The 25,583-nt window shown below is 30.6% G+C and overlaps 3 protein-coding genes and 1 long non-coding RNA gene across 8 annotated transcripts in view; 3 read left to right on the top strand and 1 right to left on the bottom strand.

Annotated features, from left to right (window-relative positions):
* The first annotated feature begins 109 nt into the window (after positions 1–109).
* LOC105154501 (no child left behind) lies at positions 110–2,949 on the top strand. Its single transcript, XM_011070078.2, has 11 exons — positions 110–319; positions 388–446; positions 765–886; positions 953–1,129; positions 1,263–1,370; positions 1,479–1,653; positions 1,721–1,879; positions 1,948–2,056; positions 2,131–2,221; positions 2,293–2,526; positions 2,594–2,949. Exons 1-11 carry the CDS (start codon positions 251–253, stop codon positions 2,758–2,760), a joined length of 1,470 nt encoding a protein of 489 aa, XP_011068380.1. The 5' UTR covers positions 110–250; the 3' UTR covers positions 2,761–2,949.
* Positions 2,950–2,972: 23 nt separating this feature from the next.
* Positions 2,973–7,887, bottom strand: RYBP (ring and YY1 binding protein). Its single transcript, XM_011070073.2, has 3 exons — positions 7,018–7,887; positions 6,153–6,618; positions 2,973–5,582 (listed from the first exon to the last, which is right to left on the bottom strand). Exons 2-3 carry the CDS (start codon positions 6,327–6,329, stop codon positions 5,253–5,255), a joined length of 507 nt encoding a protein of 168 aa, XP_011068375.1. The 5' UTR covers positions 6,330–6,618; positions 7,018–7,887; the 3' UTR covers positions 2,973–5,252.
* Positions 7,888–25,583, top strand: part of LOC105154499 (Family with sequence similarity 21) — a 35,283-nt gene continuing 17,587 nt past the window's right edge. The window contains exons 1-10 of one of the 5 annotated variants that reach the window (XM_087408091.1): positions 7,888–8,025; positions 8,122–8,158; positions 9,984–10,112; positions 10,209–10,397; positions 10,516–10,673; positions 10,735–11,095; positions 11,517–11,637; positions 11,721–11,909; positions 12,004–12,356; positions 12,725–13,014. In XM_087408091.1, the coding sequence (XP_087264217.1) occupies positions 10,038–10,112; positions 10,209–10,397; positions 10,516–10,673; positions 10,735–11,095; positions 11,517–11,637; positions 11,721–11,909; positions 12,004–12,356; positions 12,725–13,014 (1,736 nt within the window). In that variant the 5' untranslated portion in view covers positions 7,888–8,025; positions 8,122–8,158; positions 9,984–10,037. The other 4 variants (XM_011070076.2, XM_011070074.2, XM_011070075.2 and 1 more) reach the window with 4 other exon arrangements.
* LOC147909163 (uncharacterized) lies at positions 13,021–15,081 on the top strand. The gene is made up of 2 exons (XR_015545760.1): positions 13,021–13,866; positions 14,209–15,081. It is a non-coding gene; the product is annotated as an uncharacterized LOC147909163 (long non-coding RNA).

Genomic DNA, 25,583 nt, shown 5'->3' with positions numbered 1-25,583 from the left:
ATAAATTGTATTTATTATTCATAATTTTATGAATAAAAAAAAACTATATTTATTTAAAACAACTCTTTATTTTTAAAAAGTAGGAAATATAGGGAATATATGTTTATAAGTGATCGGGGTTGGCACTACTGCTAAAAAAACACGTGTGAGTTGAAAACTTAACCTCGATAATTCAATGGTTGCAAAAACTTTGTGAAAATTTTATTTTACTGTCGAACAATATCGATAACTTGACACATTTCTAATAAAGATGGAAGCGAATATTATATCTTGTACTACATGGGTGAAAAAAGGTGTCGCCGCGGCTGTTCCAGAAAAAGTTGGTATTTTAATGTTATGTATAGGTTATGTTATTTATCAAAAACATATATTTTCTGCGATTTGTAGGTTGAATTAAGACCCGACGAACTCGAGAAGATTATAAAAGAGACGCAAGCCACTTTAAAGTACGTAAAATAATGCAAATTATTTCCATTATAATAATGCACAATTTGCTTTTTAGAACTCAACTTTATCTCATCTCTTTCAAACATTTTCAAAATTCTATTTTCTCCATCGAGAATTCAATTCTTAAATTTGAATCTTGCGTTTGTAATCAACTTCAGATCTCTTGCTAAAAAATATATTTCTGATAACTTTGATGATTATTAGAGAATTTAGAGAGTGTTAAAACTACAATTCTTAATTGTGTATTTATGGTTTTCTCACAAGAATAGGACATACAATAAATATTAAAAAATTAATTGTAAGATTTTTTTTTATAGCAATGACAGTAATGATGATTCCGACGAAGAGAGATCCAAAACACAATCTAATACAGAGAAGAAAGGAGAATCTTCGAATGCTGGCATTGATGAATATAACTTTAAAGCCTATGATAATGAATGTAAGAGAAAAATTGTTAAATATTCAGAATATAAAAATATATTTGATTCTTTTATTTTTGTTTTAGCCGGCAATATGTATTGCCACATTAGTAATTTAGCCACTTTTGATGCAAGTGGCAAAGATCCTCTTATAACAAACGATGAAGAAGATTCAGATAAGGAGGATGATATTATCAAAGCTGATGATAATTTAGTGTTGTTTGGGCATGTTGAGGGAGATGCTAGCATCTTGGAAGTATTTGGTTCGTACAGCGTATTTAGTTTGATTAAATATTTAAAATTCATTCTTGATGCTAAATAATTTTACCTATTATATAAGCAATTATATATATATATCTTTTATTTCTGACAATCTTTTTATATGTATAATTGTAGTATATAACGAAAGGGAAGGATCCTTTTATTGTCATCATGATATATTTCTACCTTCGTTTCCATTGTGCATAGAGTGGCTTAACTATGATCCTACTACTCCAAAACCAAGTGAGTAGTACTTTAATTACATTAGAAATTCTTACAGGAAATATAAATTATATAATTTTTTTTTATGTAATAAAAGATGTAATTAAAGATTTATGTTTGTGCTTTTAGGCAATTTATGTGCTATTGGTAGTATGACTCCCATAATTGAAGTATGGGACTTGGACTTGATAGACTGCTTAGAACCAGCCTACAAATTAGGTCGTAAATCAAATAAAATGAAGAAACAAAAACGCATTGGTCATAGAGATGCAGTTTTAGACGTGTCGTGGAATCATAATTATACGTCAGTTATCAATTTTACAAAAAAATATAATCAATATAATAACTAATTTTATTATTATATTTTACAGACATGTTCTTGCTAGCGGTTCGGCTGATCAGACAGTCTTATTGTGGGACTTGGAAAATGGTAAACCTGTCAATAAACTAGGTCCGTTCAACGAAAAAGTGCAAACGCTAAAATGGCACCCACAAGAAACTCATCAGCTATTGATAGGATGCGCTGATGGGTATGTAGATTATCCTATTGATAAACATTTGTATGTTTACATAGATATCTACTTTAATATTTTTTCAGATTAATAAAACTGTACGATTGCATGAACGAAATACCTATTATACAATGGGAGGCATTGGGAGAAGTGGAAAGGGTCTTATGGAATCATCATGATCCAAATTATTGTATTGTACGTCTTACATGCATCTGAAATTAATTTTGTGATTGAATTTGTGATTGATTATATTTGTAATTTCTTTGCAGGTTAGCACAGATAATGGTTATATAGAATACTTTGATGTACGAAAACACAAACCATTATGGCAATTTAAGGCCCATGAAAAAGAAGTCACAGGTAAATAAATCTCTTATCTAACTTGTTTTATATTATAGCTCATAAATTTCATTTTTTATTTTTTTTTCCAGGTCTTTCTCTTAGTACGTCATGCCGAGATCTGTTAGTCTCTTGTTCAAACGATGGTGTAATAAAAATATGGGATATAGACCAAGAATCTCCTACTCTTATATGGGAACAGACGAGTAATTTGGGCGCTATACAGTGTCTCGCAGCGAATCCAGATAATGGATTTGTATTCACTGTTGGCGGAGATAATAAGGAACACAATTTTAAAGTGTTGGATCTTACGGAGATACCTACAGGTATGTATAAGTAATTTTTAATATAGATTAAGTGTCATTGTGTTAACTTTTTTACTCTGATTAATAGTGCGAGAGAGATTTGTAAAACGTGTTGCATCGAAAACTTTGACAGAATTTCGGCAAGAAGAGATGGACGTCACCGAAGATATGGAAAATATGGAAATTGAAAATCAGGAATCGTCAAGCATAAAAGAAATAAAAAAAGAGATAAAAAAAGAAAAGTATACATATTAGTATCAAAATTGATTATAAAATCTTAATTATATTTTAAAACATTTGTTAAATGAATAAAAAATTTCATAAAAATTGTAAATAAACTTTTGTTACGCGTTTCTTTTTTATACAGACAATTAATCTGTAACTTATCTGTATCTTATTAACATAAAAACTGTTGATAAGAGAATAAATGTATCTATGTACATATTTGGTAGGCTTATTAAAAATCCTTTCGTTTTTGTTTCTTAAAACATGATTTATTGTTTCCCTGTTAACAGTTTAATTTTAACCCCATTTATTTTTCAAGAATCTTACATCATTTTATTGAAAATAATAGTACGGTATTTTATTCAAGTATTTTCCGAATTTTCACATTATATGATACGAACAATCAATATAACGTTTTTAAAGACATTGTTTCATTAAAAAAAAAAAAAAAATGTTTTTAAAAACGGGTTCCCTTGATTCGCAGTGTTATAAATTTATAATAGCCAACAATAATTAATGAATCTCTCGAGTAAATAAGAGATTACATATTACACTTAGAAAGTTAATTTTAAAAAATTCAAAAATTTAATACAGACTCGAAAACACGCTGTCCATTCGGAATCTTTGTATTCTATTAAAATGCAGATAGATTTATGCTATGTAAAAATTAGCAGGTTACACATAAAACAAAAGGACATGTATGACAGAAAGAATTTGTACCTTACTTAAGAATTTGTAACTTATACGGTTCCACGAAGTTGTAAAAATATATACTTGCGTGCGACTATTTCTGTAAAAATGGTGATTTAATTACCTGTCGATTAAAATCTGTTTGTAAAAGCTACACGGTCTTATGTAATGATTCGTTTGATTAAGAATTCAAGATATCGATGCTATCAAAAAAGCAAGTCTGAGAGGGAGGGGCAGTCATGAGGATTATTTTTACAAGTTAATATTACCAAATATTTGGCAATATTATTCGTTCCTCGAGTATACAATCCTCGATTTATCTATTAATTCTTTTAATTACTCTGATTATATATACTGATAGATCTTATATTTACTTTCATTTTAATGCAGAATTGTATTACAATTATCTCGATAATGTATAATTATTGGGCATAATATTAACAATGTTGCTGTGTTAGAAATTCTTTCTTTTCCACTTTACCCGTTTACTTAAGGAACTGTTGTGGTCCTTGCAGCTACGATTTAATTTTGAATAAATACAACAAGTGTTCGCTGTTATGAAATTTTGTTGGGCAGTTACAAATATGATAAAACTAATGAAGTTCAACGATTCTTTTCGTGTGCATTTGCGTTTTGAAACAAAGTCATTTTATTCTATAATCTTAATCTTGTTTATTTGCTAAAAATGAAATGTTATCTTCTTTTTTTTATCAGAGAGCGTTGTATGAATATTCAATACGCGAAGTACATGTATATTACATATTTGAAAATTCATGTTCGATCTGTACATACAATTGTGATTAAACGACCTAATTATTGAATCGATGAATTTAACTGTGCTTTAATAAAAGTGCAGAATAAATTAGCGAATCATGGAGATCAGTAAAATATAACTTTCATTAAGTATTTTATATTTCAAGAAAATTCATCTCAATTCAATGACGAACTAGAATGGAATAAGATGTACATATGTACCAGTGCCAGTCATACTGGTTAGTCTTGTTAACAAATTTCGAACCGCATTACGATTTACGACGCGCTTTCTGGCAGTGGTCTCGTAAATTCAATAAAAATCGAGGATATAATTATATTAACAATATTTCATAAAATTCCGTTTCACTGATATTTACAATTTCTTTTCTTCTATTTTTTTTATATTTAAATCTAGCGCGATGTGATACCGATAGACATTTTAAACAGATTCAATAAATATTACAGAATAAAAAAATGACGTCTGTAATGTAAGCGGTCTTTTAAGTACATTTTTTTTTCACACAAAATGCGTAGAGAAGCGATTCAAATTATTCAACATTTTGTGCAACGAGTAAAACAGTGATATATAATGTACATATATTCCTATTCTTCTTCCCTTGAATGATATACGATCATGCTCAGTCAATATCTCTGCTGACGGCACAAAATCACCAGATTGGTAAAAACTAATGTTTTTTTTTTTTTTAAGAATAGAACATATTGTGTTTCTTCTATGTTTTTAATGCTTCAAATATACTTTAAACAGTACTATAAAAAACATTTAAAACATATTAAAAACTTCAATTAAACTGTTTAAAACATATTAAAAACCTCAATTAAACTGTTTAAAACACGTTTAAAACATGTTTTTTACCAACCTTGCACAAAATGCCTGACCTCAGGCATTTTAGATTCGTTATACAGCTTGCGACGCATAGACGCATAAACGAGAGAAAAGCGACTGTCAACAATGATCGCTTTTGTCTAGAGGATGTACAGTTGACCATTAAAGGTTGACATATACATATAATATATTAATTAGAATAATTCATACACACATATGTAACATTAGCATTAAACTAGGCGTCAGTTCCTACATCGAGACTTCTCGAGTCCTGATTCGAATCGTGCTGGCTCCCGCCCTCGGAGCTCGCATTGCTCGACTGATCCGAGCCCTTTTTCACCTTGGGCTTGTACTCCGTGATAGTGACGGTAACATTATTGACCGTTACCTCGTTCGATTGCGCGGTGCTACGGTCAATATTTTTCAGACGCGGCGGATGCCTGTTTTTGCGCCTCAGCTTATCCAGTTTGCGTTCCTTTTCCTTGACGCCGCTGGTCGTGCTACCACCGCCACTTCCTTCTTTCTTACCTGGTTTCAGCAGTGGTACATATTGTTGCTGCGCAACCTGGATATGATATAGTATCATATTGATTATGTGTTAACTCTAATAAATAACGAAACAATAACGTAAAAAATAATTTGAAAACAAATAGTTGCATTTTTAAATAAAAAAGTCTTTTTCCTCTGTATGTAAGTTATATGAGCTGTGTTCTCCATTATTGCGAGTACTAAAAATCTATAATATAAAATATATATGAATTGTAGATTTTCAGTACAAAAATACAGCCAGTAAGTGATATAAACTCGTGGACAATTCGTCATCCTCCGGATCTATAATAGTAAAGCTAGTCCTGAAGGTGTCTACTCTGTTTTAGTACAATAATCTGTATACTGAAGGTGCCAATTCCTCTTATGTTCACAACACTCGTGAGCATTATTTCATTCTTCTTGCCATCAAATATTAAACAACAAGAATCAAATATTAAGCAAGAATATCATAAAACAAATATGTACATGACTCTTACATATATGATTTTTTTAGTAGAACAGGATAGGTATCTTTAGAACTTGCTTTACTAGAATGAAGAAGTAAATTATTGTTCACAGATATATATTGCAAGATAATTAGACTGACCTGTTGAGCTACCAATTGGGGGTTTATGCGGGGTTTCCGCGTAGAGGTTCCTTTGCGGACGTCACACATGAGGCACTTAAATGCTTCCGCTGTATTCCTATAAGTGCAGACACTACAGTCCCAATAATTTTCTTCCAAAACCTTCGCCTGACGTTTTCCGCTTCCCGAATGGTTCATTGTTTGTTGAAGTCAATCGTAGAACGCTGTACCTTCTCAAAAGAAAGTTTCCCCTCTTTTGAGGCACCTTCGGCCTCATTAAATTTAGCAGTTTTATGAACACCGGATATTTTCCAATAGAGCGTAACTAAGGATATGCAATAAAAGCGCTAGACAAATGTCTAAGGCAACGTTCCGTACATCAACTAAGCGAGATACATAATAGTCTATTATAAATAATCGCTCTGTATTGACCACCTATGTCTCTATATTGTATCACTCTGACATTACACATTTTCTTCCAATGAATCTGTAACGGAAAAACAGTTTTAATTTTAATACATTCAAAAATATTATGAAATAGCGATATTTCTGTATAACAAAACTCTCGGCAAAATATTATTATTTACAGAATCAAGAGTCTATCAGTACATTTTGTATCTATTTAAATTGATATTCAATAAAATCAGAGTATTTTGAAAAAAAAAACAATTAATAATTGAATTATTCTTCAATCTATTTAATTTGTGATGAAGAAGATAAAACTATCAAATTAATACCAAATTAATTATAATCATCACAAAGTTTTGAATTAGTGTTTTGAATAGATATCAACTGAAACAACCAACATGCTACTGCCTCTATTTATCAATACAGAATTGACCTCTCATCTATTATAGAAATTAACTCACATTATTTACACACTTACTTGTTCACAGATAGTGAATTCGTTCACTGATAGACACTGGAAATTCTTTCTGCCACACGTTCAATCCAGTATTCTCCTGTCCTCCTTCAATGTAATAAAATTGTACTCGATTCAACGTCACTCTCTTCTTTCAAGTGACACTCCTTGTATGTTTTGTTTGTATTTTCTTCAACCAAAGCGAGATACTCCTTACATTCTGTTTCAAGACATATGGATGTCGAACTCGCAGAGTCCAGTTCGTTACAACGAAGACGTTCGCAGGAGTTTCTCCCGGAACTTCTTCTGGAGTTTCTCACTAAAAGCGACGACGCGACGTTCCGGAGCCGTTTACACTCGTCAAGCCCGGAGTCCCGCCGGCGACGAGGTCACGGATCGGTGCATCCTGCCAACGGCGAGACGGATGGAGCTCGTCGGTGCATCGTCGCGCGCGTGTATATGTGTGCACGCACGTGCACTCGCGCGCGCGTTGTGTCGTGTCAATATTGTCCGTTACACGCGTGTCTTACTGCGAGTGTTCGCTGATTCACCGCGTTCGCGCATTCCAGCGTCCTGGCGTCGTCAGCGACGGCTGCGACGGGGCTGATAGTGGCGACCAGGGGGAGGGAAGGGGAGAGAGGGACGTCACACGCGTTGCGTGAAGGGCGAGTCAAGAAGAGGAGGAGGCTGAGGTGGTGGTGGTGACGATGATCTCCACTGCTTTCTACTACCGAATATGCCGTCGATCGTCCGTCATGCCAGTATAACGAGCGTGCTCGTCAACGATCGTCCTGGAATGATGAGGCACGTACCTTGAAACGCGGGAGGATAAGCGGCGTCGAAGGTGGTGGTGGAGGAGGAGAGGATATTGACAAACAATCCGACAGCGAATGTGTGCGGCTGCTCCGTTCACGATGGTCCGCTTCCGCTCGTTCCGGTTACGTCGTTGACGTTCCGGAACGCGGAATAAAATTCCTCCCCCTTCTGATCTCCCAAAAAAATCTCTTATGACTCATAACATGCGTTCCGCAGGTGTGTAACGATTTAATGAATAATTGACGTTTTTCTTGTCTTTTCTTTGGTCATTTTTTTTTACAAGATTGTCTAAAGTAATGTTTTAATTTTTAGGTTAATACGGCTTGGTAATATTAAATTTTGACATCAAGTAAGATGGTCTTAAATATATAATTATAAGAATTGATTACGAATGTTGGCCTTCTTTTTTTTTATACACAAATTGTGTTTCAAAATTCACTGCCAGCGTTGAAAATATAATTATAATTATATTTAAAATTGACATATATTTCATATATAATTATAATTATATAAATTATTATTATATAAATGTGTTTATATATATATATAAATATATATATATATATAATTTTTTCCGCGTAATTATAAATAAAATTTATAATTTTATCATTATTCAATTAATCTGCGAAAAAAATAAGATTATGATTAGACATGTGTAATAATTTTGTATTATAATTTTTAAAAAAGTATTTATAATTTTTGATATTGAGCTATTAAAAATATTATGTGTTAAAATATAGTTATATATTATAAATTTATATATATACACAATTTTTTAAATATTAAAATTGCCGCTTGTGTTTTCAAAAGTGTCTTAGTGTTTTAGTATTAGACATTTTTATATAGCTTTTCCTTCTTTTTACGCATTTTACTTTCTCTCTTTTCTCGACGTTCGTGTTTACATCCATATTTGCACTCGGAATAATTGTTCGTCCCTGGCGTCGATTTGACAGAAGAATCTTCCTTGTAACTGAACTTTCTGTACTTTTTCTATCTCCTTTCGTTTTATCTCTTTCTCTCCAACGTGCAATTGTATACCTGTTTCATTTTTGCGTGCAGAAAGTGCAGCTGCGAAAAACTGAGTTGCGGCGCTCGCTCACGTTCGCATTACATACATTAAACTGCATTATACCGATAATTCGCATACAGAGTGCATCTCGGCGCGCATTTTGCTACATATTTTTTTCCGCTCTTGCCCCTCGTTACATTTTTACGATAAGAAGTCAGATTACGGTCCGTCGATCTGTTTAAATGTAATCGTGAGAAGAAAGTTCCTCATCGTTCTCCGTCGTTACGAACTGCTCGATATGGTGAGTGAGACATTTGCACTTAGGTTAGCAAGTGTCAATAATGGGACGTAATAAACCGACTTTCTTTCGAAGCTACATTCAGGTTGCATAGTCGCGGTTAGTCCGATCGCACAGTTGTGATTTTCGTTAAATCTTTTCTTGTTGAAAGTTTTTTTCTAATCCAACTTTGAATTTAACATCAGCGAACATTAATTGCTGTTTATCCCTCGAAACTGTATACGTGTATTTGTTGACAATATGTTTAATAGCAAATTCGTCATTTTATTACGTATTAGATTATTACTAAAAGCTGCATGTAAAATTAGCAGAATTGAATGTAAATATATAATAAATATTTTAAACGATTAAAAACTCAATAATGATACATACCTATATTATTTATTAGAACATTCTCTAAAACTTTTAGAGTGAATCTCACTCTGTGAAGAGTGAATTAAACCACTTTTTTTCAAAACTGACTGAATTCTTTTTTGGAATTTCATTTCACTTCCCTCAAAGAAATTAGAGAGTATGTATTATTATTTCATTTTCAAAGTTGATTATATTATGCCACTGCATTTAAATACTTTATATAAAGCAGCCTTTTTAATTGCTAACTGATCCACTATATTGTGAATGACTGATTTCATAATACATGTATATATATATATATATATTAATCTATAAATTTATTTTATCATATAAACCAAAAGTTCTAAAAGTTTGATGTTACAGAAGAGTCTTACAGTGATTTTACGTGACATATAATATGTATAAATATAAATATATTTATAAAAAAGTGTATATTAATGTTTAAAATATTTGTAATTGCAACAACAGTACGCAGTATTATTTTTAAATCAATTATTTTATTTTATATGGAAGGACGTATCAGATGGTATAGATAAATCATGGGATCATCCATGGACCACTGAAGAGATGAGAAAGAAGAGAAGAGAGTGGAGTCTGGCGGGTGATGTGGGACTTCTTAAACATCTTCAGCAATTTTCTGAAGTATAATTTATTTTTAATAATTTTTAATAATTTATCTTTGCCTTACTGATGTTTACATTCAACAGTGCCTTGCATTGATTTTATGTAAAATTTTAGAATCTGGTGTCCAAGGCCAACAAGACTCAAGCTGCTCTGGATACGTTGACGACGCAATTAAAAGAAACAGGGATACTAGTGGATAATGTTACTAATACATCTTTGGCTTTGGCCAATACTCAATTTATCGAGAGCCGAGTGCAGGAAGATGACATAGAGATTAAGGAGAATTTAGATGAGAAGCAGGAAGTAAGCGAGAATTCATATTTATATTTTAATATATAATATTTCTATTTTGTATAAATATTTTGGGAAATCTATGCCTTTTCATATTTAAGTGAAATGAATTTTTGTATTCTTTTTTCAGAATGTGAAAATTCAGGAGTCCACGCCGGAAAATCTCTTGGCCAGCATAAGCGAGAGTGTTAAGCAAGGTTTAAGCATAATGGATGAAAAGTACAAAGTAATGGATGTAGCTTGCAGCGACAGCGAAGAAGAAGATGAAGGAGGTGCGGTAGTATTCAGGTTAGTGTCTTTATTTTTATTCATAATATTTGCTTTGTGCTAAAATTCGGTTGGTTTACAGTGTTATTGTGGGACCCAATGATCCATATCAAGATCGACCCTTGCCGTATGTTATCGGTTCTGATAAATGGATAGCATCGAATAAGATAGGTTTAGAGAGTAGCAGTAGCGAATCTGAACAAGCTGACGAAGAGAGGGATGAATCGGAAAGTGAAAAAGAGGATACCGATGTGCGGAAAGTATTTAATAGTAGACACAATCCGGAGATAAATATAGCGAGGTTGTCGTCGTCCTCCAGCGATTCAGATAATTATAATGATCACAGCAATAACATATCATACGAGAATAATAAAACGGATATTACATCTCAGAATAATATAAATTCCGCTTCAGAGTCTGCCACACCTAATAATGTATCGAAGGTATACATATAACTAATCTTATAAATCTCTTTTATTATTTGATAGTCGAGTTCCTGTTGTGTAACTTTTAACGATAGCTATTGTATATGCCAATGATACTGATCTGATTTTATTGAAACTATGTTAAAATAATTTTTTAAAATTCAGTTCATGCATATTTAAATAAATAATTCATATTAAACAATTAATTTTTTTCAAAATTTTAACTATTTTTCCAACATATACATTATTATATACATCAGATCTTAGATGATGTCGACAGAATTAAATAATTTCAATAGATAATATCTTCAAATTTGGTGTATATTACAATGTACTGGGTCTGAAGGAGTTAAGAATACAGAATAGGGATTTTGGTGTTGAGATTTGATAATTTTTATATTTTAAAGATGAAACAATTCTCTTTTTTTCTTGCTTGCAGTCAAATGAAACGACACCGAATTTTGCAGAGGAATTAGCCAAACGATTAGGCACCGTTCGCCAAGCGCAAAAGCCTGTCGGAGTAGATGAAATCAGTGAATCATCGATTAATCGATTTAAAGGCATGCAGTTAATATCTTTGTTGCAAAAATATAAATTGTAAACAAAATATTCTCGAAGTTAATTGACTCTTAACTTTTCTCAGATGATCTGTTTGCGTCCGAGAAGGATGAAGATGTGTTCAACAGTTCTGACAATCTATTTAGCGGTAAAAAAGATCTCTTTGACGATCAAGTATCTGCCAATCTGTGGAAGGAAAAGCCAATCAAATCTTACAAAAATAATAATATTATACCAGCCAGTATCGATGTGCCACCGCCGATTAGTATAGTTTGTAAGTATTCTTATATCTGCGTTGTCATTTTATATAATAGTTGTCGTTTTTTTGTAATAGATTTATCTTCTTCAATTCAACCGCATTTTTTTAGCGACAAAGCCAAAGTCAGCAATAGACGATCTATTTGCCGATGCCGATTCGGAAGAAGATTCGGATGACATCTTCTCATCGAAGAATGTTATCAAAAAACGCCCAAAGGAACCTGTCGCGAGCGATAACGCTTATCCCGCGAACATGGAGGATCTGCCGAAGAAATTTTTAGACGTTATAGCTCCTGGTAAAATCGCTACGAGCACACCGGAATCTAATATCGTTAACGCCACGAGCCTATTTAGTGACGACGAGAATGACGACGCAGATCTGTTTGGTAACTCCAAAAAGCAATCTCACAAACCTGTGAATGCATCATCGTCTACGAATGCGACTCAGGAATCGAGTAAAAAAGTAAGCTGACGGGATAATTTTTTATACTTTATTTTTTATATTTGACGAATGTTTAATCAGAATGTATGTTCTTGTGAATGTATACTACTGTTAATTTAATTTTACTTAAGTGTGATTCTTAGTATTACTTTATTGCGTGAATATTTCAATTTAATAATATAAACATTTTTAATATTTATGTTATTACACTGATTTTTTTTGAGAAGAAAACTGAAGTTTAAATTATATGAAGATAAAAAATAATGTTTAATTCTTATGATTTATTATAATTATAATTATAGCACTCTGTTAATATTAAGAATAAAATCCGTTTCTCTGAAAATATGCTTCATAGCGAATGAAGAATAATGTTAAAATAAAAATTGCAGAAACCTATTGGAGGCGAGTGGATACTCGGCAATGTTTTGGCGTCCGACATTGAGAGCAAACTATCAAGCCGGATAATGCAGCGGCGACAAGAGTCGTCCGAATCATCCGATAGCGACGTGCCAGGAAACTTTGATAGCGCGACGAGAAGCAACGTTGAGTCAGCATCCACGACCACGAATCACAGTTCGCAAAATCCCGCGGAGAATTTATCCGCAATTGGAAACAATACCAGCAGCGGAGTATCGATGCAGCCGCCCAGTATCGACATCACAGCCGGATCTGGTTTATCGTAAGTCGAATTAATAATTCTCTTTTGTTAATTTAAATTTTTTAGATTCTCTCTCTTTCTCTCTCCCTTCTCTAGAGCATTTTATAATAGAATATAGATACATATCCCAGTTTTTACGATTATATTGAACAAAAATGCTGCTTTTTTCATTTCAAATAAATTATAATATTTCTTCAATATCATTATGTATTTTAAAGCAATATGATATTTGCACCAAGCTTTTCGATTTTTTATAAGAATATTTAATTCACTTGAATACTGAATGTATAAGATAATATCAATCGCGAGCATTAAAGAAGTCGTTAACTGCTTAAATTAAATGACCCTCAGGTTTTAAGTTACACTCTGCGAGTTAAAATGTATCCGATGACACAATATCAACATTTTTCGAGGTCAGCACATAAACAAGGAGAAGCAGCGTAGTGTACTCGCTCGTCGAATGAGCTAATATTGCATTCAGTATGCAAACGAGAGTTGCTGCGTTGTTTCTTTGCGCTAGAGCTAGTTGCGTCACGGAATCATCTGGAGAGATGGATGGCACGTTGAAAAGAAAAAGAGGAACTATCAGTCCGAATTTCTTATTTCATAAACACGAATACGTGCTGGCGCATCGCTCTGTTTTAATACACGCCAAAAACTTCTGATGCCATTGAACCCAAACATTAATCAATCGCCTTGCCGCAATACACGCCTTACTGCATAACGACGTAAATACCATAGCTAGTCCAAGGCGAGCTTCTCTTCAGTACGGTCGAATGTGTTGCCTATCGCCTATAATTGTTGATTCTCTCATCACTCTTTAGCTGTTTGATTACTGTCATAAAGAAATGACGATCAGCACACGAGAACTCTGTAAGTGATTCGATCTGAAGATTAAAAAAAAAAAGAATATTCAATAGTTGCAAAGTGCTTGCAAACTATTGTGCATCAGGATTTTATTGCTTGCAGATTGTTTTCCAAATTAGAGTTGTCGATATCAAACAGAAAAATTTATTATAAATATATTTATTAGTGCAAAAATTATTTATATTTATCCTGAATGAATAGGCATTATATTGAATATATAATCATTATTCGATATATTCGATATGATGTATATTCATTCAGGGTGAATTTTTTAATTGAGTTTAAATATATTCATGTTGAATAGTTCTATTTGATTTCGACAACTATATTCCAAACTTCATTGAATAGAGGGCAAATAAAAAATGTGAGCGGCATAGTTATGCTCCGATTAATTCATACCACAGTGACGTTTATTCGCTTTCTTCGAAGGAGTTTTTCGCTGACTCCGAGAAATGAATAGTGAGCAAACAAGGATCGTAAAGCAGTGAAAATCAATCAAGTGAACGAATTCAAGTGAAAGTGGCGTTTATTCGTACTCGTTTAATACCGCGCAAGATTGGAGATATATTTATATAAGCAAGTGAAGATCGTTCAAGAAGGAAATGGTTTTAGTACTTTTGTACTGATGGAAGTGTGAACTAGGAATAGTGAAATCCGATAAACTCGGTTGCAAGTTATCATACAAGATAGTGTCATTTTTTTATCCGGTTCTAAGACAACAACAATAGGCAAGTAAATAAGTACAGCATTTTTATGAATTAAAGAAAATAATATTTATTTATAACAAATAGTGAAGATAAAACATGTCTTTTTTGTGCTTTCGTGCGACGGAACGGTTCATTACTAGCGGTGTTTATTTTACATTAACTATTGTGTGGAAGCTATCTTCCGTTAAGAAAGGATTATTCCTTTAGATCTAAGAGAATTTTCTAACTCGGTTTAACCGGATTCGTACCCATACAACTCGCTCGTGGACAACATTCAGGAAAATTTTTTGTTTTATCTATTCCTGTTACGTCTATAATCCTCCCTTCATCACAAGTTAATTTAGGGCATCTGGAAAGAAATGGAATAAAAACAGATTATGAACAAGAATTATAGAAAATCTTTTTACATTAGCATTGAAATCATGCCAAAATATTGTGTGGGTCTCATTGAAAATAGGGAATACTAGTTCATTATTTAGACATTAGAGTATATCAGAAGAAAAAAAAAGAGAAATTTGAAAATGTGAAATAATACAATAATATTTTCTATCACATTTTGTTATTTTCCATATATTTTCTCTGAGATATAAAGTAAAAATGATATGAAACGAATATTTTTTACTTAATATCTTATAAATAGTTCTCCTCTTATAATTGTTTACAAATTTGAAAGTTTGACAAATTAAATTTGAGCATCAAATGTAAAGATCTATTATTTCATGCTTTTTAAATATATATATTTTTTATTTATTAATATATAATTTAAATGACTATAATCACATATTGTTGTCGCATTTGCATTAAAACGAATATCGAAATAATCGATTAATATAGGATCATTGTGTAACAATTTTTCTCGAGATTTACAAGATTAGATATGAAAAACATCATTTAAACATAATTTAACTATGTATCTGAAAGATGAAATATTAATTTTTTCTTTGAATTTTTCTGAGATATGAAATCTTATATCCAGCTGGATATAACTGCACACATAATGAAGATATTTTATGAATAAGAATATATATATTTTGTAAATTATTTTATATATGAGATATATGATATTATAACATTTTGAGACTTACGTAATCAAATAAATTAGACCGTCCCATGTATTACAATACACCTGTTTGCACAAAGAATCGTTGTGAAAACCCACTGGCACAAATTGATTGTTCCATTTGCAGTATTCTAAATACATGTCTATGTGAGTAAAATCCGAAAGAATTCGAAGAGTATATAATTCAAAAAATTTCATTTATTTTCGAGATATTTATTAGATATTATACGCGGCAACATTGGTATTAGTGTAATCATATACATCTAAAAACTTATCAAAGAATTTGTTGAAACATCGAGATTGTCTACTCTGTAAAATTTTTAGAATAATTTGTTTCTCTGAAAAGTGAAATTTTACTCTCTAGCTGGTATTATGCAACGTACCATATACAATTTCATATTCTCTTGTAGTAACGATAGTTAGCCAGCACATTAGTAATAAGATCCCACAAAAGTAATTCTTCATCTTACTTTCTTGCTTAGGGAGTCACCAGGAATAAAAGATGATAGTAAATAAAAAATCTGACACTTATATATCGGTTTTCCTCCTCCATGATTTCTTGAGGATTAAGAGAACTTTTATTTTGTATCAACAAACATAAAGCAAAACGTGCATTATCATAATTAGCGATAGCATGAATTCAAGGAGCAAAGATGTAATCTTTAAGTATATATTTGTGACTTTTGAGATTTTGTTGCTAAATTTGGCGTCTTGCTCTGTATTTCTCACGTATATTCCACTTGGTAAAAGAACTTTGCGCATTAACTCTTCATTACTCACATTGTCGAGGACAGTCCGGTCTTGTATGTACATTATAATATACATACTTATTTGTTGAATGCTATTTATACATATTATTATATTTTGCGTAAATTTAATTGAAAATGATCAAAGAGCTTTGAAATTTTAAATATATGTTTGTACATTCAAAATAAATCCTACGCGAGGACTTATGTTAAACAAATCATATGAATAATGGAGATTTAAAAAGAAAGAACCTATTCCCTAGGAATAATCTATTTGAATTCCCTTTTTCATAATCACAGATATATACCGGCGCATCGTTCTCTTTCCTATACGCGTGCTGAATACTTATGGTGTCTTTGACCCATACATTAGTCATTCGCCTCACCCACTATGCATTACCGCACAATGACGCATGAATATCATGGACAGTCTAAAATGCATGCAAGTTTCTTCAAAACAGCCGAATGCTTCTGATTTGCCTGTCGCCGTTGTTGAACCTCCCATTATGAATTGATTTATTCATTTAATCGTTATCAAAAAATGATGACTAGCACATAAGAACTGAATAAGTGATTTGACGAGAGCACGATTTATGAAATTGTTTAGAATGGATTCCGTTTGGAATTATTTCGTTTTCCACAGAAAATATAGACAATAACTTCGGTTAATTTCTGTTTGAATCCATTTAAAATAATTCCGTAATACGTGTCCACAAGTTATTTAAATGAAAAAAAAAATGTAGTTGCAATCTGTTTGCAAACTTTTGCGCACGAAATTTTTATCAGACATACTATTACATATTACTATTCTTCGAATTTCGAAAGAATGAAAAGCAAATAGAAAACGTAAGCGACGTAGATCATGCTATTAATTTGTCAAAACAGCGTTTATTCGCTTTCTTCAAAAGATATCAATTTTCCATTGACTTCGAGAAATAATTGCTAAGCAAGTAAACATCATAGGGGAATGAAAATGGATCAGGTAAACAAAATCGGACGTAAGTGGCGTTTATTCGTTCAATATCGTGCAGGATTGTACAGGAGGTTTTTTTTGCACCCAAGACTGCTCAAGAGGGATACGGTTTTTGTACTTTCGTTCGACAGAAGTGTGAACTAGTAATAATAGAGAATGGAGAATCCAATAAACGGCGCATTATTGTACGAGAGGTAGCGATTCTTTACCGGATCTTAAGACAGCAACAATAGGCAAATAAATAAGTAGAGATTTTGCTGAATCTATTGAGAAATGATATTTATTTATTACAATTTTTTCAGGTTTATAATGTCCCGTTATGCAAATCCCAGTTATGCCTTAGAAAAATTTATTATTGAAAGATACACACAGAAAAATACATACTGTATGCAAGTAATTATTACTTGTTTCCAAAGTTCGTATATCCACAAATTTATCGTAAGTTCATAATTCAATGATTGCTTTAATCATCGGATTCCTTATGGTTTCTGACAAACTAATTGTTCACAACAATATGGATATCTCCTGTTGTAATCCGCAGATATGATACCAATCAATTGATAAGGTGGCTTACAATAGACACGCTCAGGACACCTGAAAAGAAATAAAATTGAATTATGAAAAATTTGAATGGTAATCTTTATACATCAGAATTGAATCACGACAGAATGTCCAAGTTTATACTGGTCTCATTGCAGAATATAAAATGCTTTTAATTATTCAGGATGTAAGAGATACTCAGAAGAGAAAAAAAAGAGATACTCAGAAATGTGAAACGATACGAGATTTTCTGTTACACTTTTTTATATCCTGTGTATTTTTTCTGAGATACGGTGTAAAAGTCAAGTGAAATTTGTTTTTTGAATTTTCCATAAATAGTTCTATTCTTGACATCTACATTACATATTTAAAAGTTTGTAATTTAAGTTTCAACATGATGTAGAAAATATCAATTTCTTGCTTTTTCAGCTTATTTTTCCTTCGCTGATTTATAATTTAAAAAATGATTAATCATATGTGTGATATATTATTTTTTTGCGTGCATATTTTTACGTATATATATATATATATATATATATATATATATATATATTTTGTGTGTGTGTGTGTGTGTGTAAAATTATATATCGTTATTACTTACATTGTAATAGAGACGCTTCCATTCCAATTACAAAATACTTCGACGCATGGATGAAAGTGCTCGGATGTACCAAATTCTATAATTATGCCTCGATATGAGCACCCATCTAAACACATATTTATGTGAATTAAGTTGGAAAGTATTATAATATGAAAGCATAATTTAAACTCGTGATTATATAGATTTCGAAATATTCATAATTATTCAGTTTATTAATTTATCATTGAAATCGAGATTGTATACAATGTATAAGTGATAGTATCTGCGAAGCAAGAATTTTTCGGGAAAGTTCCAACGACTAAATCGCATCGTTTGTAAATTCGCTGAACTGTTCTACACATATTTATAATTATACAAATTCCGGACCTAACAATGTCTCTTCTTTAACGATTATCTCCTAGTCGGCGAATTACGTAACGTACCTAATGTACTTTTTCGTACTTGCATAGCAGAGTAAGATAATCCGACGCACATCAGCAATAAGATCGCGCAAACGTAATTCTTCATCTTATTTTCTTATTTAGGAAACTAGCAAAGTCACTAGCAAGAACACGATAATCAATAAAAAAGCGATTTTTATACGTGCTTTTTTATTTATTATCGTGCATTTTTCTTTTATTCATGATATCTTTGAGAAAATATCTCGTCTTCTGTACAGACAAAATGTGCGATATCACACGTAGCTACAGCAAGAAGATAAAAAGAACTGGAAGAATCATCATTGATATCATTTAAATTATATACTTAACTTATATACTGATTGTATACCTTTATCATCATTGAACATAATACTTATCCCGGTTTATATATTTGTGAATTGTGTGATTTTGTTATTGAATTTAGCATCCAGTGCTCTGAATTTTTTATGTATATTTCATCTGGTGGAAGAACTTAGCGCATTAATTACTCAATAGCTCTTTATTACTCACATAGTCAAGGATAGTCCAGCTTTATACAAAGTATTTATCTGTTGAATGTTATTTATACATATTGTTATATTTTGCGTGAATTGTTTTACAATTAAAAATATTTTTGTGCTTGTGCTTAAAGGATCCGCAAAATATTATCAATCTTTATTTAACTGCAAGTCATCAAAGAAATCAATGAAATTTTAAATATAATATTGAAACTGTCAAAATATCCTATGTTAGTAATTACGTAAAAAAAAACTATGCAAATAATGAAGGTTTAAAAAGAAAGGAGGGAAGAACTCTCTTTGGATTCCTTTTTCTATAATCGCGGACACATGTCGTTCTCTTTCTCACACGTATACTGAATATTTATGGTGTTTTGAATCGATGACCTATACATTAGTCATTCGCCTCATCCAATACGTGCTAGAGCACAACGACGCATAAATACCTTAGATAGTTCAAAATACATGCAAGTTTTTCTTCAGTACAGCCGAATGTATTGCCTCTCGCCGGTTGTTGACTTTCCGATCATGATCTGTCATTTAATTCTTCTAAAAAAATGACGACTAACATATAAGAATTGTAACTGAGATTTGAATAGAGAATGATTTATGGAATTTAGAATAGATTCTGATCGGAATTATTCTGTTTTCCCTATGAAGATAATCAGAATCAGAAATGTAGACAATAACTTCGGTTAATTTTCTCTTTGAATCCATTCCAAATAATTCCATAACACGTGTCCTCAAGTTATTTAAATGAAAAAAATATATATAGTTGCAATCTGTTTGCAAACTTTTATGCCCGAAGTTTTTATCAGGGATTACTATTCGAACTTCGAAAGAATTAAAAGCAAATAGAAAATGTGAGCTGCACAGATCATGCTTTTGTTAATTCATATATCAAAGCGACGTTTATTCGCTTTCTTCAAAAGATATCAATTTTCCATTGACTTCGAGAAATAAATGCTAAGTAAGCAAAAATTATAGGAGAGTAAAAATTGATCAGATGAATCGGGTGAAAGTGGCGTTTAATATCGTTTAATATCGCGCTGGATTGTACAGGAGGCTTTTTTACAATCAAGATCGTTCAAGAGGAAAATGATTTTTGTACTTTCCGATGAAAGTATGAACTAATAATAATGAGAAATGGAGAATCCAATAAACTCAGTTGCGCGAGATTATTGTACGAGAGAGCTTTATCTAGTCTTAAGGCAACAATAATAGCCAAATAAATAGATAGAGATTTTGATGAGTCTATAGGAAAAACGATATTTATTTATTACAATTTTGCCAGATACATAACGTCCTGTTATGCAAATCTCAGTTATGCCTTATAGAAATTTATTATTGAAAGGTACATACAGAAAAATACTATACTTTACGCAAGCAATAATTATTTGTTTTCTAAATTCATGTCCGTTGTCTATCATGAATTGATCATAAGCATTAAATTTATTCAAAATATATTTTGAATGGTAGTAGATTTAATATTTCAACTAAAATTATTAAGCTAAAACATATTGAATTTGTTTATTATATGAAGTCAGTTTTTTGATTAATTTTATTATATTCTTAAAAATAAATTATTTTGAGTATATAATGGTCGCGTTGAACTAATAAACGCAATCAATTATATGAGAAAATGTTCTTTGCTTAAAAAAATCATTATTTAAAGGGAAGAAGGTAAATTGAGTAATCACTTTTTTTAAAGCAATATAATGATATTTTTTGTGTATAGTGATTAATATGTATTAAGTACTGAACAACAGTTATTTCAATACTCAAAATAAATAATTAATTATCTTTTAATAGATATTATATTGGCCAATATTACATTCGATTTCTAGAGTAAAGAAAGGTGAACAGTGCAAAATGATTGCTTCAATCATCGAGTTCCTTTCTATGCTTCCTGATAAACCGGTCGTTCACAGAATAATGGATAACTTCTGGAAATTTGCATCGCAGGATCTGAAACCAATCAGGTGAATCACAATAGGCACGATTAGGGCACTTGGAAAAAAATCAAATTAATTTATGAAAGATTTGATTGCTAACTTTAGCATTTGATCACTTTAGCATAGAAATCACAACAAAATGTTGAAGTTATATCTGAATTTTATTATTCAGAAAAGAAAGAAAAGAGATACTTAGAAATGTGGAACAATACGAGATTTTCTGTTTTACATTCTTTTTTACATTTCTTGTATTTTCTTTCAGATGTAAAAGTTATACGAAATTAATTGTTTTAACTTTTAACTTTCCGTAAATAGTTCTATTCTTGACATTTACATATTTGAAAGTTTAGTAATTTAAGCTTCAACATGATATGAAAAAAATCCATTTCTTGCTTTTTAAGCTTAATTTTCCTTCGTTGATTTGTAATTTAAAAACTGATCATACGTATATTGTTTTTTTTTTGCATGATTTGCATTAATGCAGGAATCGAAATAATTAAGAAACGATATGTAGCAATCAGTTTTTTTCGAGAATATAAAATTATCAAAAACCATTATATCATCTAACTTATGCGTGAAAGACAAATTTGATAATATTTTTATTCTTTTAATTTTTTTTTAAGAGAAGGCACTTATATTCAGGCACTCTGGATAACGAAAATATTTTATAAATATGAATATATACATACATATATATATATATATATATATATATATATACATATCTTATAAATTATCTTACATGTATATATGTATAATATTTATATCGTATATATTATATAATAAATGAGATAAATAATTTTACTTACTTTGTAATAATGATACGTCCATCCGAATTACAAAATATTTTGACGCATGGATAAAAAATTTGGGATGTACCGAATTTTATAAGCGTGTTTTGATATAGGCAGCCATCTGAACACATATTTATGTAAGTTAAGTTGGAAAGTTTTATAATACTGAAAGCATGATTTATATTCATGATTGTATAGATTTTGGAATATTCATAATTCTTCAATTTACAAATTTATCATTGAAATCGAGATTGTATACAATGTATTATATAAGTGATAGTATCTGTGAAGAATTCACAGATAGAATAGTATCTGAACAAGAATCTTTCGGAAAAGTTCCAACGGCTAAATCACGTCGTTTGTAAATTCACTGAACTGTTTTATACATATTTATAATTATACAAATTCCGGACTTAACAATGTCTCTTCTTTAACGATTGTCTCTTAGTCGACGAATTGTGTAACGTACTTAATGTTTTTATTGCTTGCGTAGCAGCGTAAGGAAATCCAATATACATCAGTAATAAGATCGCGCAAACGTAATTCTTCATCTTACTTTCTTATTTAACAAGAAGAGACTATAATAAAAAAGCACGATTTTTATATGCCGTTTTTCCTTTATTCATGATATCTCTAGGAAAAAAAAATCTCGTCTTTTGTATAGACAAAATGTATGATATCACACGTAGTGACAGTAAGAAGATAAAAAAAATCTGAAAGGATCACATCAATATTAGGCTCACCGGTATCATTTAAACACGACCGTATCTTTATCATCATTCAACATATTGCATTTATTTCAGTTTATTTTACATGTATTATATATTAATCATTCATTATATTTTTGCAACATTTATGTGATTTTGTTACTAAATTTAGCATCCACTGCTTCGTATTTTTTGTGTATATGACTTGATGAAAGGACTTTTTCGATCTTTAATAATTGAATAAGATTTTCGATTTTGTATAAGGATGTTAAATTTATTTTAATACCGAATACTGAATATGTATATCGCAACAATCGTCTACTAAAATAGACGTGAACTATTTACATTGAACTATTTACATTGAATAATTCTCGAGCTGTTAAGTTACAGTTCTCAATTAAAAACATTTTTGGTAATGCATGATTTAATTTGTCGAGGATATTTCGGCCTTATACATACATATATTTGTATGAATACTATTTTTATGTATTATATATATATATATATATATATATATATATATATTTAGCATAAATTATTTTATAATAAATATTTTGTACTCTTATGTCTAAAGGATGTACTGGATATTATTAACATTTTTTAAAATTATAAATTATTAAAAAGAGGATAAGTGAAAACTGAAATATAATGTTAGGGTGTCAGAAATACTTTTCGTGAATAACGTTTAAAAATCACGCGAGTAATATATGGTTAAAAAACAAAGGAGGGAAAATTTATTCAGATTTCTTTTTTGTAAATGCGAATATGATACATAGCTGTCTTTTCCACATGCATCTTGAATATGTCGTTGAATCAATGATTCAAACATTCGTCATTTGCCTTGCCTATTACGCGTTAACGATCATAAATACTAATGATCATAAATACTGGTTGATCTAATGCATGCAAGCATTTCTTCAATAGGGTCGAATGTTTTGCCTATTATCAATTGTCGATTCTCTCATTGTAAGTTTACTCTCATTTAATAGTTATCAAAGAATGACGACTAGCACATAAGAATTGTGAGTGATTTGATCAAAACAATTTATAGAACAATTTATAGAACTGGAATAGGAATCGGTCGGAAATATATTATTTTTTTAGAAAACAATAAAATCTAGAAAATAACTAATCAGTCTTTCTAATTGAAATCCATTCCGAATAATTCCATAATACATGTCCTAATGTGATTTAAATTAAAAAAGAAGATTATTCAGTTGTAATGTGTTTGCAAATCTTTCTGGACGTTGATTTTGACAGAAATTATTTGTAGATTAAGTATTTTTCGAGGAATGGAAGATAAAAAGAAAATACGTGCAGCACAGTGATTAATTCATATCAAAGCAGCGTTTATTCGCTTTCTTCGAAGAACATTATACAATTTTTTTATTCTAAGTATATATAGATATAGTTTTTTACTCTAAAAAATGAATGGAAATCAAAGGCAATGAAAATCGATCAGATAAATGAATTCGAGTGAAAGTAGCATTTATCCATTTAATACCGTTCCGGATTATGTTGAATGCGCAACAATCAAGTTGAGATCAAGAAATAGTTTATATACTTTCATGCAACGGAAGTGTAAAGCAAGAATAATGAGAACGGAGAGTCCGATAAACTCGGTTGCGCCTTATCGTACGAAAAGTAATTCTTTATCTAGTCTTACTGTCTAAATTTCTTGGAGTGAAATTTGAGTTCAAAAGAATGAAATCATATTTCAAAAGAGCGAAAATCTGTCATTTTTATTTAAGAATGCAAATATTTTCGTTCTTTTTTTTATACTGGCAATATTTTCACTTTTTTCGAAGATTTTACGTCAAAAAATTTAAAGAGTAAGGTAACAGCAATAGTCAAGTGAATAAGTAGAGTTTTTCTAAGAGAAACTATATTTATTTACAATATTTCAGGATATATTCCCCGAATTCTATCGAATTTTTCATTACCAACAGAATGTTTATTTATTAATGTTTATAATTAATTTTTTTATTTCTATAAAAATTTTTCTTATAATTGTTTATGAATTTAAAGGTTGGCAACTTAAGTTTTAGCATCAAATGTAAAAATCCATTGTTTTTTATTATTTTATCTTTTTTTTTATTTATTTTGTTTATTTTATAACTTTATTTGAAAGTTTTTTTTGCTGAAAGGATTATTTTTTTTAGATCTAATAGTATTTTCTAGTCGGGTACGTATTCGCACAAAGCGGTCGTGGACAGCAATCTGGGTACTTTTTACTTTCATCCTGTGGCACGAAAAGAACAGTTTCATCTGGATCACAAGTTAATTCAGGGCATCTGGAAACGAAATAAAATTATGAAAACGAGTTTTACAGAAAATCTTTTTACATTAACATTGAAATCACGATGAGTATTATAATTATATAAATTTCATTGTGAAATAAGGACTATTATTGATTATTTAGACATTAGAACATATTAGTCAGAAGAAATAAAAGAGAAATTTGGAAATGTGAAATAATATGATAATATGACAATATTTTCTGTCATATTTTCTTATTTTCTATATATTTTCTCTGAGATAGAAAGTAAAAATGATATGAAACAAATTTTGTTTATTTCTATAAATATTTCTCTTATAATTATTTACTAATTTAAAAATTTGACAACTTAAGTTTTAGCATCAAATGTAAAAATCTATTGTTTTATGCTTTTTAAACATATCTTTTATTCATTAATATATAATTGGAATGACCAATTACATAAT

This window comes from Acromyrmex echinatior, chromosome 7, assembly GCF_024713525.1.
Source record: "Acromyrmex echinatior isolate Ae372 chromosome 7, ASM2471352v2, whole genome shotgun sequence".
Lineage (NCBI taxonomy): Eukaryota > Metazoa > Arthropoda > Insecta > Hymenoptera > Formicidae > Acromyrmex > Acromyrmex echinatior.
The sequence above is the reverse complement of the archived record's forward strand: the minus strand, read 5'-3'. Positions and strand labels throughout refer to the sequence as shown.

Bases quoted from the DNA above. Each gene is read 5' to 3' on its own strand.
- RYBP (XM_011070073.2), bottom strand. From the start codon at position 6,329: ATGAACCATTCGGGAAGCGGAAAACGTCAGGCGAAGGTTTTGGAAGAA. The intron at 5,583-6,152 runs GTCAGTCTAATT...TATCATATCCAG, and splicing joins CCCAATTGGTAGCTCAACAG to GTTGCGCAGCAACAATATGT.
- LOC105154501 (XM_011070078.2), top strand. From the start codon at position 251: ATGGAAGCGAATATTATATCTTGTACTACATGGGTGAAAAAAGGTGTC. The intron at 887-952 runs GTAAGAGAAAAA...TTTTTGTTTTAG, and splicing joins TAAAGCCTATGATAATGAAT to CCGGCAATATGTATTGCCAC. The intron at 1,371-1,478 runs GTGAGTAGTACT...TTGTGCTTTTAG, and splicing joins TCCTACTACTCCAAAACCAA to GCAATTTATGTGCTATTGGT.